This window comes from Pseudophryne corroboree, chromosome 6 (assembly GCF_028390025.1).
Source record: "Pseudophryne corroboree isolate aPseCor3 chromosome 6, aPseCor3.hap2, whole genome shotgun sequence".
NCBI classification, from domain to species: Eukaryota; Metazoa; Chordata; class Amphibia; order Anura; family Myobatrachidae; genus Pseudophryne; species Pseudophryne corroboree.
The window spans coordinates 123,099,418-123,117,334 of record NC_086449.1 but is presented as its reverse complement, the minus strand read 5'-3'; the positions used below and the strand labels follow the sequence as shown (position 1 = coordinate 123,117,334).

General features: G+C 46.3%; 1 protein-coding gene across 6 annotated transcripts in view; it reads left to right on the top strand.

Moving 5' to 3' along the window:
* PIWIL2 (piwi like RNA-mediated gene silencing 2) overlaps positions 1-17,917 on the top strand; it is a 1,076,777-nt gene that overhangs the window by 229,949 nt on the left and 828,911 nt on the right. For all 6 annotated transcript variants that reach the window (XM_063931805.1, XM_063931803.1, XM_063931806.1 and 3 more), the window contains 2 exons: positions 2,983-3,127; positions 16,694-16,879. In XM_063931805.1, the coding sequence (XP_063787875.1) occupies positions 2,983-3,127; positions 16,694-16,879 (331 nt within the window). The remainder of the gene's footprint in view (positions 1-2,982; positions 3,128-16,693; positions 16,880-17,917) is intronic.

Here is a 17,917-nt window from a genome sequence, read left to right as displayed (position 1 = left end):
TCGGATCTGGGTGCCTTGTCTTGTAGGTACCCATATCTGATTTTTCACCCTGATCGGGCGGTTCTTAGAAAACATCCCAGGTACTTTCCTAAGGTGGTGTCTTCTTTCCACCTTAATCAGGAGATTGTGGTTTCGTCCTTTGCCTCTCCTGACTTGTCTTCCAAAGAGCGGTCTTTGGATGTGGTACGGGCTCTCCGTATCTATGTGAAGAGATCTGCATCCCTTCGGAAGTCTGATTCTCTTTGTACTGTTTGGTTTTCACAAACGTGGCAGGCCTGCTCACAAGCAGACCCTGGCCAGATGGATTAGAATGGTGATTGCACATGCTTATGTACAGGCTGGCCTTCCAGCTCCTGCTACCATCAAGGCCCATTCTACTCGGTCTGTTTGACCTTCTTGGGCGGCCCGCCGTGGTGCGACCCTTGAACAATTGTGCAAGGCGGCTACGTGGTCCTCAGTGAACACATTCATAAGGTTCTATGCCTTCGTTACTTCTGCCTCCCAGGATGCTTTCATTGGACGCCGGGTTCTTGTGCCTGCTACATGTGCGTCCCCTCCCATGAGGAACTGCTTAAGGACATCCCCAATGTCATTCCCTGTGAAGCCCAGTGTACCCCGCAGCAGAAAACGAGATTTGGAAAACTCTTCTAACCCCTGAAGTTGTTAACATTTCCGCCTTACACAAATTCAGCATATGCTCTGTCACAAGCACTCTCCAAAAGTACATAACTGGTTTTGGAGGGAAAAAATATTGGTATGGTATGGAAGGTAGATAGTAACTAGGTCGACAGTGTCTAGGTCGACAGGGTCTCTAGGTTGACAGGGTCTCTAGGTCGGCATGGTCTAGGTTGACATGAGTTTTTAAAAAAATGTTGGTGTTGTTTTCTTCGTAGAGTGACCGGGAACCCCAATTAGTGCACCGTGTCCCCTTGCATTGCTCTCTTCGCTCGCCATGCTTCGGGCAAGGTGCCTCGCTACGCTAGCACTTCGCTTGACACAGATTACCATTCCGGTCGTAGTCCACGTGGATTGTTAAGTATGAAAAGGTTCAAAATCAGAAAAAAAATGGTTAAATACTCATATCGACCTTTTGACCTGTCGACCTAGAACATGTCGACCTAGTTACTGTCGACCAATAGTGGTCGACCTAGATATCAAGACATCAAGCCCTTAGGAAGAGATTGCAGATCTCGAAACGCGTTGGCTACTGGATATAATAGGAATCCGAACTTTACATTCATTGGACATCGACCTTGTGGTTAGCTTGGGAGCCAGAGCAGGGTGAAGTCTGGACCACCCTGCTTGTTATAACACGTGCGGCTCCTTAGCTACCTCTCTGGTATGCTTTCTTACGTTTTTAGAAGTACATTTTAAGTTGTTTGAACATTGAATACCATCACTCATCCAGGGGTTAGTGACCCATCATTAACTTAGGAGCAAGCTTGGACCACCCTGCCTTATTTAACACCTGCGGCTCCTAGCTTACCTTATTGGTACGCTTTTAGTAGTTGTTTTATGTATGTGAATGTTTATTAAATTTGTGTAAATTTTTTTTTTATTGAAACTCCTCGAAATTTACGTCGTCATATCTATATTAAGTTTACCATCTATCTGATAAGGCGACCATTGCTTTGGTCTTCTCACACGACCACAGAAAGAGGGCGCCCCGTAAACACCACCTCACACTTTGATTCACGTTCGACTTTTAAGGGAAGAGGAAAACCCCAGAGGTGTACCCTAGGCTGCCCATTTCCTTTCCAGCGCCCAATAAGTTTTCCCACACCCTTCAGCGACCTAGATAGTGTCGACCTAGTTACTGTCAACCTAGAGACCGGATCCCAAAAATATTACAGTCAACATTGCTCTAGGGAAATATGCAGACACAAAATTCCCAAATAAAGTTTTGTTTTTTTCACAAGTTTCCTATTTACATGGAAAGACCCTAAACGGAAGCCCACCAGGTGAGATAGCTCAATGCCTCTTAACTCTGGAAATAACGTCAAACAACTCCTCGTGTCCAGAGGAGGAATTGTCCCAGATGTCAAATGTGGACTCATCATCCCTAGAGGACAACCACTTGGCTGAGGTGGATGTTGATGCTTTTATCAAGGCAGTGCAGACCGCATTGCTTATTAAGGATTCGGATATCATTCCAACTCTGAGGGCACGTTTCTTCAAAAGAAAGGAGGAGGAGGTGGCCGTCTTTCTTTCATTTACTTCCTTTGCTTAACTCCTTCTTTGCTAATTCAGATGCAGCCTTGCGTCCGACACTTGCTTCCGCCTGGGTAGCTGAAGCATTGGCTTGTTGGGTGTATTCCCTGGAGTATGGTATGGTCTCCTCTCTGCTACCCATAGATTTGATTTGCTATCAGTGGTGGATAACATTCATGTGGCTGGTTCTTATATTGGTGAAGTTGCTATTGACTCTGGCGTATTCTCTTCCGAAGTTTCGGCCTCGGCCGTAACTGCTAGTTGGTTGCTCTGGTTTCTCACTTGGTGAGTGACTTCAAATAGGCCCTTGAAGCACTGCTTTTCATTAGAGCATTCCTGATTGAACTATAACTGGATAAGATAATTTTGCATGGTGGCACCCTTTAAAATGGCCCCTAAGACAAAGTGGTTCTCCTTTTGTCTAAGAACGACCTTGTGAAAAGAGAATGAAAATTGCACAAAATCACAAGTCATGTTCACCCATGTTAAAGACATACCCACTTGTTTGCATAGCTATGACCAAGCTAATGTCAGACATTTAAAACTTTGCCAGTATATCGCTGAGACTCCCAAATTTAGCATAGTAATATGCATACATTTACTGTAGGTGCTCTATGCAGAATAATTGATGGTTGCATCTGCTATGGATTATGTTTAGTAAACACAAGGGCCACTTTCAAAACAAATAAAATACAGTATATACCTTTCCCAGTACATTTGTTTAATTTCACATTGACTTTTGTTTTAAGTTACTATACTTCTCTCTTTTAGGCAGGGGACTCCACAGTGCTTCTGGCCAAGGGGACAGCTTTGCTCCCCAGTTTCCTGGTTCTCTTCTCCGTCCCACCTTCAGGCCCCCCGAGACTATGGCATTAGGGGATGCTGGTGCAGGGATGATGTCACTCGGAAGAGCCAGGTGAGTAAGGAAAATGATACCTGCACTAGCAAGCAGCTCAGTCTTCCTATTGTAATCCATATGTCTTGCTGCAGTGTAAATATTTACCAGGCTTCTCAATTGGTTTTATACATGTTTAATTGTTGTCAAGTTTTCAACATTTCCTTGACTTTTCCCTCTTTTGTTCCCAGTACGTACATATAATTATTGGACTTTTATAATTGGAAAAACTGCATTATAAGAATAAGAATAAGAAGAATAATATGCTGCATTATAAAATAATAAAATAATGATAAAACTGCATTATAAGAACAAGAATAAGAAACTGCATTTAGAGAATCATATATTATAATGTATAATAGTTTATAATGTATAATAGTTTCTTACCACTTGCTTTCTTTTAAATGTGGTTTCCATGAGTTTTTAGCCCACTTGAATGGGCATTATATTATAATTTCTGGTGTTACCATGCCCTGTATTTGTTCCATTTTGTACCACATATTGGCTCATCATGTTGTTTTTACATGCAAGTAAATAGAAGGCCTTTAGTTGGTGATGTTACAATGCCATTATAACTGCTGGATATCCAGAATTCTCTATATTCTTCAGGTATAATATGGTCACTCAGATATGCTTTAAATAAATATCTAACAGCCACAGTACTAATGATTACCTGATAGCCGAGTAAAAACAGGAAACTGACATGCCTGCAGAAGGCATATAGTGTGTGCATTGTGTCTTTAATCAAAGCTATTTGGCCCAAAAGCACTCAGATTTTTTTCATTTAATTAAAAACGTATTTAAAAAAAATAATGTCTATACAGGTGTGTCTTTCCTTGTCTATCCTTCGTACGTTATGAGTCGCGTTTACACAGGGTGCATGAGAACCGCCAGCTCTTTTGTGACACACCAACATGAGGCGTCTTTTCTCCCCGAAAATTCGTCTTATTAACTTTGCTATATGAAAAAGACGCACAAGCCGACTACACTGATTAAAATTATACACAGCTTGTGTATGTTCCTTGTGCAACTACAGCTGTATTTGCATATGAAATGCTATTTTACAGTGTCAGCAGAAAACAGCCACTGACACTGTAACATAACATTTCATATACAGATATAGCTGCAGTCGCACACCGAAGATACACATGCCGCATATTATTTTAATCAGAGTAGTCTGCATGTGCATCTTATTTGCATGGCAATGTGAATAAGAGGTTTTTTAGGGAAAAGATATGCACAAAAAGACGTTTAGCGTTGGTAAACTCAGTCCGGGCTAGGCGCGACTAGAAGAGCATTTTAGCGTGACTACAGCAACAACAATGTAGGGCACCTCGGTATGTCGACAATGTATCAGTGTTCCCCTCCCCATTGTGGCAATATATCCCCAACAGCATTTCCCTAGTGGAATAACCGTTAACTCACCGGTATTTATAGATCCCCACTGTAGCACTACTTCAGTGTATCACTGTGGTGGGGAATTCAATTGCCGGCTCACCAGCAATTGAATTTCCCGCTATGCAAGTACGGCATTGTACCTCCACCGTGTCTAATGAACCTTTATTGGACATTAACTCCCAAGTCACTTTGCCCCCTATCCTTCGTTATCCTGTGAGCACAGCGGATCATCGTTTTCCTCTACTGCAGCTGATCAGCTTAGTAGTACTTTAGGGGGCATTTGAAGTTCCCCGCCTCGCACTTTTGTTTCAGGCTTACTCATCCCACTGCACCATTTTGGGGTGCAGTGGTGTTGACGGAACAGAGACTTCACAGAGAGTGAGACCATCCATCACTAGGAACCATATACAGTATGTACAATAAAGAAAGTATACAAACACTAGTGTTCATGCTATGCTGTTTTAGCACCATTTTCAAAGTGGCAAAATGCGCTCTTCCCTAATTGCGGGGTCTTACTAAAACAGCTTGGCCGGTGCCATCCCCACACACACGGCGCAGTTTCCAGTGTGTGGGAGAAGTTGCTGTTTCCTATCGCCACCGTGTGAATAGATGCACGGCATCTTTTCACATTGAGGGTAGAGCTTGGGGTAAGCCCAGCACCTCTGGAAATGCTGGGCTTGCTCCCAAAGTGACAGCGACGGGCTGTGCCCCTACCCTGACTGTCCGCGTTTGATGCACATGTAGCTTTACGTTGCCTGCACCTCATCACCCTGTCCACATTTTATAGGGAACATTACAAAATCTTCCCTATGCACGTGAACACTATGACTGTTTATCTGACACAATAAAAAAGACAGACATTGAAGGGTAGTCTTATTCACCCTAAATTCCTGTTGGGGGTCTTTCTTTTTCTCTCAGTCTTAGCTGTCTATATAGTTATCCTATTTTCTCGAACGTCCTAGTGGATGCTGGGGACTCCATAAGGACCATGGGGAATAGACGGGCTCCGCAGGAGACTGGGCACTCTAAGAAAGATTTAGTACTACTGGTGTGCACTGGCTCATCCCTCTATGCCCCTCCTCCAGACCTCAGTTAGAATCTGTGCTCGGCCAGAGCTGGGTGCTTTTAGTGGGCTCTCCTGAGCTTGCTAATAAGAAAGTATTTTAGTTAGGTTTTTTATTTTCAGAAAGCTTCTGCTGGTAACAGACTCTCTGCTACGAGGGACTGTGGGGAGAGAAGCAAACCTACTAACTGCGGCTAGGTTGCGCTTCTTAGGCTACTGGACACCATTAGCTCCAGAGGGTTCGAACACAGGATCTTAACCTTGGTCGTCCGTTCCCGGAGCCGCGCCGCTGTCCCCCTCGCAGAGCCAGAAGACAGAAGCCGGCAGAAGCAAGAAGACATCGAAATCGGCGGCAGAAGACTCCTGTCTTCACTTGAGGTAGCGCACAGCACTGCAGCTGTACGCCATTGCTCCCACACTAACCCACACACTCCGGTCACTGTAGGGTGCAGGGCGCAGGGGGGGGCGCCCTGGGCAGCAATTTAGTACCTCCTGGCAAAAGCAGCATATATACAGTTGGACACTGTTATATGCATGATCCCCAGCCATTAATTTTACACAAAATTGCAGGAGAAGCCCGCCGCTGAGGGGGCGGGGCCTTCTTCCTCAGCACTCACCAGCGCCATTTTCTCTCCACAGCTCCGCTGAGAGGAAGCTCCCCAGGCTCTCCCCTGCACGATAGAGAGGGTGAAAAAGAGAGGGGGGGCACATAAATTTGGCGTAAAAACAATATATACAGCAGCTACTGGGTAAACACTAAGTTACTGTGTGATTCCTGGGTCATATAGCGCTGGGGTGTGTGCTGGCATACTCTCTCTCTGTCTCTCCAAAGGGCCTTGTGGGGGAACTGTCTTCAAATAGAGCATCCCCTGTGTGTGTGGTGTCGGTACGTGTGTGTCAACATGTCTGAGGTAAAAGGCTCCCCTAAGGAGGAGATAGAGCAAATATGTGTGTGAGAGGGTGTCTCCGTCGACAACGCCGACACCTGTTTGGATATGTGTAAGTGCTGAGGTAAATTTATTGCACAAAAGATTACAGAGAACAGACAGGAAATCTACCCATGTCTGCCCCTATGTCGCAGAGACCTTCAGAGTCTCACAATGTTCACTATCCAAAATAATAAACACTGATATCGACACGGAGTTTGACTCCAGTGTCGACTACGATAATGCAAAGTTACAGCCAAAATGGCAGAAAAGTATTCAATATATGATTATTGTAATAAAAGATGATTTGCATATCACTGATGACTCATTTGTCCCTGACACAAGGGTGCACATGTTAAGGAGAAGAAAGCTGAGGTAAATTTCCCTCCTCTCATGAGGAAAAAGAGCGGGAATCTCCAGACAAGAGACTGCAGCTTCCCACAAAAAAATTCTCAGGCAGTATCCTTTCCCCACTAGGGCAGGATGTGTTGGGAATCTTCCCCTAGGGTGTCCTGTTTGCACAGAAGGTAGCACTAGCTATTCTCAGGGATCCTGCAGATAGCGTGCACATTCTAGTATTCTACTCAGACCGGCGATTGTGTCGGCATGGGTTTATGGCGCTGTGGCAGCGTGGACATGTACCTTATCAGCAGAGATTGAGACCCTAGTATGCATATATATATATATATATATATGTATATATAGAGATATATATATATTAAAGATGCTGTCTTAAGTGATATATATATATATATATATATATATATATATATAAAACATGCCCAAAGAGACATGAGTATACTAGGTCCTAGATTCAAAGCTATGTCGATTTCTGCTTGACGTGTCCTGTAGAATATGCAATGGACAGATGATGCCGACTTAAGGGGCATGTGGAAGGCTGAGGATTGTGTGGAGAAGGGTTCTCGGACCTGGTCTCCACAGCTATAGCTGGTAATTCTGATATTTTGCCTTATATTCCTGCACAGCCTAGGAAAGCACGACATTATCAAATGCAGCCTTTCGAATAAAGAAACAAGAAAGTCCGAGGTGCGTCCTTTCTTGCCAGAGGCGGGGGCACAGGAAAGAAGCTGCACAACACAGCTAGTTCCCAGGAACAGAAGTCCTCCCCGGCCTCTACAAAAATCCACCGCAAGGCGAAGCTAGGCCCGGTGGGGGCACGCATTCGTCAGTTCAGCCACAAGTGGGTTCACTCCCTGTTAGATCCCTGGGCAATAGATATTGTGTCTCAGGGATACAAGCTGGACTTTGAGAAGATGCCCCCTCACCGACGGCCCTGCCGGCTTCCCCCCACTAGAGGGAAACAGTGTTAACTGCAATTCATAAATTGTTTCTTCAACAGGTGGTTGTCAAGGTTCCCCTCCTTCAACAAGGAGGGGGTTATTATTCGACCATGTTGTAGTCCCGAATCCAGACGGTTCGGTCGGACCCATATTGAATTTAAAATCCCTGAACATATACCTGAAAGGTTTCAAGTTCAAGATGGAATCGCTAAGAGCGGTTATTGCAAGCCTGAAAGGGGGAGATTTTATGGTGACTCGGGACATAAAGGATGCATACCTTCTTGTCCCCATTTATCCACCTCATCAGACGTACCTCAGAATTGCGGTACGTGATTGTCATTACCAATTTCAGACGTTGCCGTTTGGTCTCTCCACGGCCTTGAGAATATTCACCAAGGTAATGGCGGAAATGATGGTGCTCCTGCGGAAGCAAGGTGTCACTATTATCACGTACTTGGACGATCTCCTCATAAAAGCGAGATCAAGAGAGCAGTTGCTGAACAGCGTATCACTTTCTCTGGAAGTGAAACGGTAACACGGCTGGATTCTATATATTCCAAAGTCGCAGTTGGTTCTTACAGCTCATCTGCCTCTCCTAGGCATGATCCTAGACACAGACCAGAAAAGGGTTTATCTCCCGATAGAGAGAGCTCAGAAGCTCATGACACTGGTCAGGAATCTATTAAAACCAAAACAGGTGTCAGTGCATCACTGCACTCGAGTCCTGGGAAGGAGGGTGGCATCATTCGAGGTCATTCCCTTCGGCAGGTTCCATAGGAGGACCTTCCAATGGGACTTACTGGACAAGTGGTCCGGATCACATCTTCGGATGCATCGGTTAATCACCCTATCCCCCAGAGCCAGGGTGTCTCTCCTGTGGTGACTGCAGAGTGCTCACCTTCTCGAAGGTCGCAGATTTGGCATTCAGGACTGGGTCCTGGTGACCACGGATGCAAGCCTCCGAGGGTGGGGGGCAGTCACACAGGGAAGAAATTTCCAAGGGCTGTGGTCAAGGCAGGAGACTTGCCTTCACATCAATATCCTGGAACTAAGGGCCATATACAACGCCCTAAGTCAAGCGGAGACCCTGCTTCGCGACCAACCGGTTCTGATCTAGTCAGACCGCAGTGGCTCATGTAAACCGCCAAGGCGGCACAAGGAGCAGGGTGGCGATGGTAGAATCCACCAGAATTCTTCGCTGGGCGGAGAATCACGTAAGCGCACTGTCAGCAGTGTTCATTCCGGGAGTGGAAAACTGGGAAGCAGACTTCCTCAGCAGGCACGACCTCCACCCGGGAGAGTGGGGACTTCATCAGGAAGTCGTCACGCAGATTGCAAATCGATGGGAACTGCCACAGGTGGACATGATGGCGTCCCGCCAGGTCAAGAGACTCTCAGGCGATAGCTGTGGACGCACTAGTAACTCCGTGGGTGTTCCAGTCGGTCTATGTGTTTCCTCCTATTCCTCTCATACCAAAGGTGCTGAGAATTGTAAGAAAAAGAGGAGTGAGAACAATACTCAATTGTTCCGGATTGGCTATGAAGGACTTGGTACCCGGAACTGCAAGAAATGCTCACAGAGGACCCATGGCCTCTGCCTCTCAGACAGGACCTGTTGCAACAAGGGCCCTGTCTGTTTCAAGACTTACCGCGGCTGCGTTTGACGGCATGGCGGTTGAACGCCGGATCCTAGCGGAAAAAGGCATTCCGGATGAAGTTATTCCTACGCTGATAAAGGCTAGGAAGGACGTGACAACAAAGCATTATCACCGTATATGGCGAAAATATGTTGCTTGGTGTGAGGCCAGGAAGGCCCCTACAGAGGAATTCCAGCTGGGTCGATTCCTGCACTTCCTACAGTCAGTAGTGACTATGGGCCTAAAATTAGGGTCCATAAAGGTCCAAATTTCGGCCCTATCCATTTTCTTTCAAAAAGAACTGGCTTCACTGCCTGAGGTTCAGACGTTTGTTAAGGGAGTGCTGCATATTCAGCCCCCTTTTGTGCCACCGGTGGCACCTTGGGATCTTAACGTGGTGTTGGGTTTCCTGAAATCCCACTGGTTTGATCCACTTAAGACTGTGGAGCTAAAGTATCTCACGTGGAAAGTGGTCATGCTGTTGGCCTTAGCTTCGGCTAGGCGTGTGTCAGAATGGGCGGCTTTGTCATGTAAAAGCCCCTATCTGGTTTTCCATATGGACAGGGCAGAATTGCGGACTCGTCCGCAATTTCTGCCAAAGGTGGTGTCATCTATTCATTTGAACCAACCTATTGTGGTGCCTGCGGCTACTTGTGACTTGGAGGATTCCAAGCTGTTTGACGTAGTCCGGGCTTTGAAGATTTAGGTAACCAGAACGGCTGGAGTCAGGAAGACTGACTCGCTGTTTATCCTGTATGCATCCAACAAGCTGGGTGCTCCTGCTTCAAAGCAAACTATTGCTCGCTGGATCTGTAACACGATTCAGCAGGCTCATTCTGCGGCTGGATTGCCGCATCCAAAATCAGTGAAAGCCCATTCCACAAGGAAGGTGGGCTATTCTTGAGCGGCTGCCCGAGGGGTCTCGGCATTACAGCTTTGCCGAGCTGCTACTTGGTCGGGTTCAAACACGTTTGCAAAATTCTACAAGTTTGATACCCTGGCTGAGGAGGACCTTGTGTTTGCCCATTCGGTGCTGCAGAGTCATCCGCACTCTCCCGCCCGTTTGGGAGCTTTGGTATAATCCCCATGGTCCTTACGGAGTCCCCAGCATCCACTAGGACGTTAGAGAAAATAAGATTTTACTCACCGGTAAATCTATTTCTCGTAGTCCGTAGTGGATGCTGGGCGCCCATCCCAAGTGCGGACTTTCTGCAATACGTGTATATAGTTATTGCTTAATAAAGGGTTATGTTATGTTGGCATCCATTGGTTGATGCTCTGTTGTTTGTTCATACTGTTAACTGGGTAAGTTTATCACAAGTTATACGGTGTGATTGGTGTGGCTGGTATGAGTCTTACCCTGGGTTTCAAAATCCTTTCCTTGTAATGTCAGCTCTTCCGGGCACAGTTTCCTTAACTGAGGTCTGGAGGAGGGGCATAGAGGGAGGAGCCAGTGCACACCAGTAGTACTAAATCTTTCTTAGAGTGCCCAGTCTCCTGCGGAGCCCGTCTATTCCCCATGGTCCTTACGGAGTCCCCAGCATCCACTACGGACTACGAGAAATTGATTTACCGGTGAGTAAAATCTTATTTCTCTATCGTCCTTGTGGATGCTGGGGTTCCTGAAAGGACCATGGGGAATAGCGGCTCCGCAGGAGACAGGGCACAAAAAGTAAAGCTTTCCGATCAGGTGGTGTGCACTGGCTCCTCCCCCTATGACCCTCCTCCAGACTCCAGTTAGATTTTTGTGCCCGGCCGAGAAGGGTGCAATCTAGGTGGCTCTCCTAAAGAGCTGCTTAGAGAAAGTTTAGCTTAGGTTTTTTATTTTACAGTGAGTCCTGCTGGCAACATGATCACTGCAACGAGGGACTTAGGGGAGAAGGAGTGAACTCACCTGCGTGCAGGATGGATTGGCTTCTTGGCTACTGGACATCAGCTCCAGAGGGACGATCACAGGTACAGCCTGGATGGTCACCGGAGCCGCGCCGCCGGCCCCCTTGCAGATGCTGAAGTAAGAAGAGGTCCAGAATCGGCGGCTGAAGACTCCTGCAGTCTTCTAAAGGTAGCGCACAGCACTGCAGCTGTGCGCCATTTTCCTCTCAGCACACTTCACACGGCAGTCACTGAGGGTGCAGGGCGCTGGGAGGGGGGCGCCCTGGGAGGCAAATGAAAACCTTTTTTGGCGAAAAATACCTCACATATAGCCCCCAGAGGCTATATGGAGATATTTAACCCCTGCCAAGATTCACTAAATAGCGGGAGACGAGCCCGCCGAAAAAGGGGCGGGGCCTATCTCCTCAGCACACAGCGCCATTTTCTCTCACAGAAAGCCTGGAGAGAAGGCTCCCAGGCTCTCCCCTGCACTGCACTACAGAAACAGGGTTAAAACAGAGAGGGGGGGCACTGATTTTGGCGATATTGAGATATATATAAAGATGCTATAAGGGAAAACACTTATATAAGGTTGTCCCTATATAATTATAGCGTTTTGGTGTGTGCTGGCAAACTCTCCCTCTGTCTCCCCAAAGGGCTAGTGTGGGTCCTGTCCTCTGTCAGAGCATTCCCGGTGTGTGTGCTGTGTGTCGGTACGTGTGTGTCGACATGTATGAGGACGATGTTGGTGAGGAGGCGGAGAAATTGCCTGTAATGGTGATGTCACTCTCTAGGGAGTCGACACCGGAATGGATGGCTTATTTAGGGAATTACGTGAGAATGTCAACACGCTGCAAGGTCGGTTGACGACGTGAGACGGCCGACAAACTATTAGTACCGGTCCAGGCGTCTCAGAACACCGTCAGGGGCGTTAAAAACGCCCATTTACCTCAGTCGGTCGACACAGACACAGACACGGACACTGAATCCAGTGTCGACGGTGAATAAACAAACGTATTTCTCATTAGGGCCACACGTTAAGGGCAATGAAGGAGGTGTTGCATATTTCTGATACTACAAGTACCACAAAAAAGGGTATTATGTGGGAGTGAAAAAACTACCTGTAGTTTTTCCTGAATCAGATAAAATAAAATGAAGTGTGTGATGATGCGTGGGGTTACCCCGATAGCAAATATTGGCGTTATACCCTTTCCCGCCAGAAATTAGGGCGCGTTGGGAAACACCCCTTAGGGTGATAAGGCGCTCACACGCTTATCAAGTGGCGTTACCGTCTCCAGATACGGCCGCCCTCAAGGAGCCAGCTGATAGGAAGCTGGAAAGATATCCTAAAAAGTATATACACACATACGGTGGTTATACTGCGACCAGCGATCGCCATCAGCCTGGAGATGCAGTGCTGGGTTGGCTTGGTCGGATTCCCTGACTGAAAATATTTTATTCATATAGAGCATTTAATAGGATGCATTCTATATATATGTACGTGAGATGCACAGAGGGATATTTGCTCTCTGGCATCAAGATAAGTACGTTGTCCATATCACCCAGAAGATGTCATGGACACGACAGTGGTCAGGTGATACAGATCCCATACGGCACATGGAAGTATTGCCGTATAAAGGGAAGGAGTTAGTTGGGGTCGGTCCATCGGACCTGGGGACCACGGCAACAGCTGGGAAATCCAACCTTTTTACCCCAAGTTACATCTCAGCTGAAAAAGACACCGTCTTTTCAGCCTCAATCCTTCCTTTCCCATGAGGGCATGCAGGCAAAAGGCCAGTCATATCTGCCCAGACATAGAGGTAAGGGAAGTAGACTGCAGCAGGCAGCCCCTTCCCAGGAAAAGAAGCCCTCCACCGCGTCTGCCAAGTCCTCAGCATGACGCTGGGGCCATGCAAGCGGACTCAAGGTGAGGGGGTAGTCTCAATAGTCTCAGCGCGCAGTGGGATCACTCGCAGGTTGACCCCTAGATAGTACAAGTATTATCCCAGGGGTACAGATTGGAGAGTCGAGACATCTTCTCCTCGCAGGTTTCTGAAGTCTGCTTTACCAACGGCTCCCTCCGACAGGGAGGCAGCATTGGAAACAATTCACAAGCTGTATATCCAGCAGGTGATAATCAAAGTACCCCTCCTACAACAAGGAAAAGGGTATTATTTTTCCACACTATATTGTGGTACTGACGCCAGACGGCTTGGTGAGACATAGTCTAAACTGAAATCTTTGAACACTTACATAAAAGGTTCAAATCAAGATGGAGTCACTCAGAGCAGTGATAGCGAACCGGAAAAAAGGGGACTATATGGTGTCCCTGGACATCAAGGATTACCTCCATGTCCAAATTTGCCCTTCTCAACAAGGGTACCTCTGGTTCGTGGTACAGAACTGTCAATATCAGTTTCAGACGATGCCGTTTGAATTATCCACGGCACCCCGGGCCTTTTACCAAGGTAATGGCCGAAAAGATGTTTCTTCAAAGAAAAAAGGCATCTAAATTATCCCTTACTTGGACGATATCCTGAAAAGGGCAAGTTCCAGAGAACAGTTGGAGGTCGGAAGAGCACTATCTAAAGTAGTTCTACGACAGCACGACTGGATTCTAAATATTCCAAGAATCGCAGCTGTTTTCCGACGATACGTCTGCTGTTCCTAGGAATGATTCTGGGCATAGTCCAGAAAAAGGTGTTCCTCCGGGAGGAAAAAGCCAAGGAGTTATTCGACCTAGTCAGAAACCTCCTAAAACCAGGCCAAGTATCAGTGCATCAATGCACAGGAGTCCTGGGAAAAATGGTGGCTTCTTACGAAGCGATTCCATTCGGCAGATCTCAGGGGATTTGCTGGACGAATGGTCCGGATCGCATTTTCAGATGCATCAGCGGATAATCCTGTCTCCAAGGACAAGGGTGTCTCTTCTGTGGGGGCTGCAGAGTGCTCATCTTTTAGAGGGCAGCACACTCAGCATTCAGGACTGTGTTCTGGGGACCACGGAAATCAGCCTGAGAGGCTGGGGAGTAGTCACACAGGGAAAAAATTTCCAAGGAAGTGTGGTCAAGTCTGGAGACTTCTCTCCACATGAATATACTGGAGCTAAGGGCAATTTACAATGCTCTGAGCCTAGGAAGACTCCTGCTTCAAAGTCAACCGGTGCTGATCCAGTAGGACATCATCATGGCGGTCGCCCACGTTATCAGACGGGGCGACACAAGAAGCAGGAGGGCAATGACAGCAAGGATTCTTCGCTGGGCGGAAAATCATGTGATAACACTGTCAGCAGTGTTCATTCCGGGAGTGGGCAACTGGGAAGATTTCCTCAGCATAAATGAATTCCACCCGGAAAAGTGGAAACTTAATCTGGAAGTTTCCACATGATTGTAAACCGTTGGGAAAGACCAAAGGTGGTTATGATGGCGTCCCACCTGAAGCGCCAGGTCAAGAGACACTCAGGCAATAGCTGGGACGCTCTGGTAACACCGTCGGTGTACCAGTCGGTGTATGTGTTCCATCCTCTGCTTTTCATACCCAATGTATTGTAAATGATAGGAAGGAGAGGAGTAAGAACTATACTCGTGGCTCCGGTTTGGCCAAGAAGGACTTGGTTCCCGGAACTTCAAGAGATACTAAGAAGGGTCTTGATTCGGCAAGAACCGTGTCTGTTCCGGGACTTACCGCAGCTGCGTTGACGCCAAGGCGGGTGAACGCCGGATCCTAAGGGAAAGAGGCATTCCGGAAGAGGTCATCCCTACCCTGGTCAGAGCCAGGAAGGAGGTGACCGCACAACATTATCACAACTTAGGTGAAAATATGTGCCAGGGTGTGAGTCCAGGAAGGCTCCACGGAAGAATTTCAACTAGGTTGATTTCTACATTTCCTGCAAACAGGAGTGTCTATGGGTCTCAAATTGGGTCCATTAAGGTTCAAATTTCGGCCTGTTGATTTTCTTCCAGAAAGAAATTGGCTTCAGTTCCTGAAGTCCAGAAGTTGTTAAGGGAGTACTGCATATACAGCCCCTTTGATGTCTCCAGTGGCACTGGGCGATCTCAACGTAGTTTTGGGATTCCTAAAAAATCACATTGGTTTAAACAACTCAAATCTGTGGATTTGATATATCTCACATGGAAAATGACCATGCTGTTGGTCCTGGCCTCGGCCAGGCGAGTGTCAGAATTGGCGGCTTTATCTCACAAAGCCATATCTGATTGTCCATTCGGACAGAGCAAAGCTGCGGACTCGTCCCCAGTTTCTCCTTAAGGTGGTGTCAGCGTTTCACCTGAACCAGCTTATTGTGGTACCTGCGGCTACTAGGGACTTGGAGGACTCCAAGTTGCTGGATGTTATCAGGGCCCTGAAAATATAGTTTCCAGGTTGGCTGGAGTCAGGAAATCTGACTTGCTGTTTATCCTGTATGCACCCAACAATGCTGGGTGCTTCTGCTTCTAAGCAGTCGATTGCTCGTGGGATTGGTAGCACAATTCAACTTGCACATTCTGTGGCAGGCCTGCCACAGTCTAAATCTGTTAAGGCCCATTCCACAAGGAAGGTGGGCTCATCTTGGGCGGCTGCCCGAGGGGTCTCGGCATTACAACTTTGCCGAGCAGCTACGTGGTCGGGGGAGAACACGTTTGTAAAATTCTACAAATTTGATACCCTGGCAAAAGAGGACCTGGAGTTCTCTCATTCGGTGCTGCAGAGTCATCCGCACTCTCCCGCCCGTTTGGGAGCTTTGGTATAATCCCCATGGTCCTTTCAGGAACCCCAGCATCCACAAGGACGATAGAGAAAATAAGAATTTACTTACCGATAATTCTATTTCTCGGAGTCCGTAGTGGATGCTGGGCGCCCATCCCAAGTGCGGATTATCTGCAATACTTGTACATAGTTATTGCTAACTAAATCGGGTTATTGTTGTTGTGAGCCATCTTTTCAGAGGCTCCGCTGTTATCATACTGTTAACTGGGTTCAGATCACAGGTTGTACAGTGTGATTGGTGTGGCTGGTATGAGTCTTACCCGGGATTCAAAATTCCTCCCTTATTGTGTACGCTATTCCGGGCACAGTACCTAACTGGAGTCTGGAGGAGGGTCATAGGGGGAGGAGCCAGTGCACACCACCTGATCGGAAAGCTTTACTTTTTGTGCCCTGTCTCCTGCGGAGCCGCTATTCCCCATGGTCCTTTCAGGAACCCCAGCATCCACTACGGACTCCGAGAAATAGAATTATCGGTAAGTAAATTCTTATTTTTTTAATTGCTGCTGTATTATAAATAGGAATTTTACTTTTCTATTAGTTAGTGGCAGTAAACAAACATTTATTAATTTAGTAACGTCACTAATTATGGCCAAGCATGTATGTTTTATATGTCTTTTCTTTCCCAGATTACCAATGAGCGCTCCAGCTGCTGAACAGGTACCCCAAACCATTCCTGGTAGGGGCCTAGGAAAGGAACAATTGTCTCCAGTCCCTAGCTTAGGGAGGGAACAAGCATCTCCAGTCCCAAGCTCTGCACCTCCTAAAAGAATTACTGCACCTACTGAATCAGTTGTGACTAAAGAGGAAAAGAGGTGAGAGATCAATAGGACCAAGGTGATATTTCATCATCTGATCAAGTTCACATCATGTTAAAAAGACCACTATTGTCAGTTGTAGTAATTAATGTAGCTCTGTAGATAACAACCAGTCACTGTCTCTTCATGGATTATTGTTTGCTGCTACTGTTTAGTGTAATTAATAAAGAGGTTATTTAATAGGTTCCGATTCCACGGAACTAGCGGTTAACGAGATTGATGCTAAATTGAAAGCAGCAATCAGTCATAAGTGATTGCCACTTTAAATTTAGCTGCAGTCTCGTTAAAATCCCACTGGTTCTGTGGTATTTAATCAAAACCTATTACATAAACCCCCAAAATGGGTGATCTACTAAATGTGATCTTAACGTTTTTATACGTTTCCTTAAATTGCTGTAAATAATGGTTTCTTTGTATCAACGTTCTCCCCTTTGAAGCAGCAATTTTAGCGATGTCCATCTATTTTTTTTTCTTTTCAAACTATTTTTATTATAATCTCACATTGTACAGAGTAAGGTAACAGTATTTCGAGACGTGGAATAGAATATATAGTTAACATTGTATAACATAATATATATTATACATAATCCTCCTAACAGGAGACAGGGAGTCACAGATTATTCAGTCTCATATAATACCAGGTAGAGCTCAAAACATATTTTCAAACTTTTCCTCATATAAAAACTTTTATACCCTTCCAAGAAAGGAAACATGTGTATTACTAGTGATATCAGGGAATTTATAGTGTGTTTTAATTACCAAAGCGGAGCAAACTATAGATGAAAAGGGATGGATCAAATATCGATTCTCCACCAGCAAAGACAAATTATCCAAAAAATCCCTAAATTTATATAAAATACCTAAAACATAAGAAAATAAACTAACATGTAATGCCTACTTTGGGACACGAGTCGTCGATCCATCCACAGAACAATCTTCCCAAATCGGGGGTCTATATTTCCAATCAACCCGGTATACAGTTGAATATAGAAGGGAGTGGAGGAGGGGTCCAGAGAAGAAGAGAAAGGGTAAGTC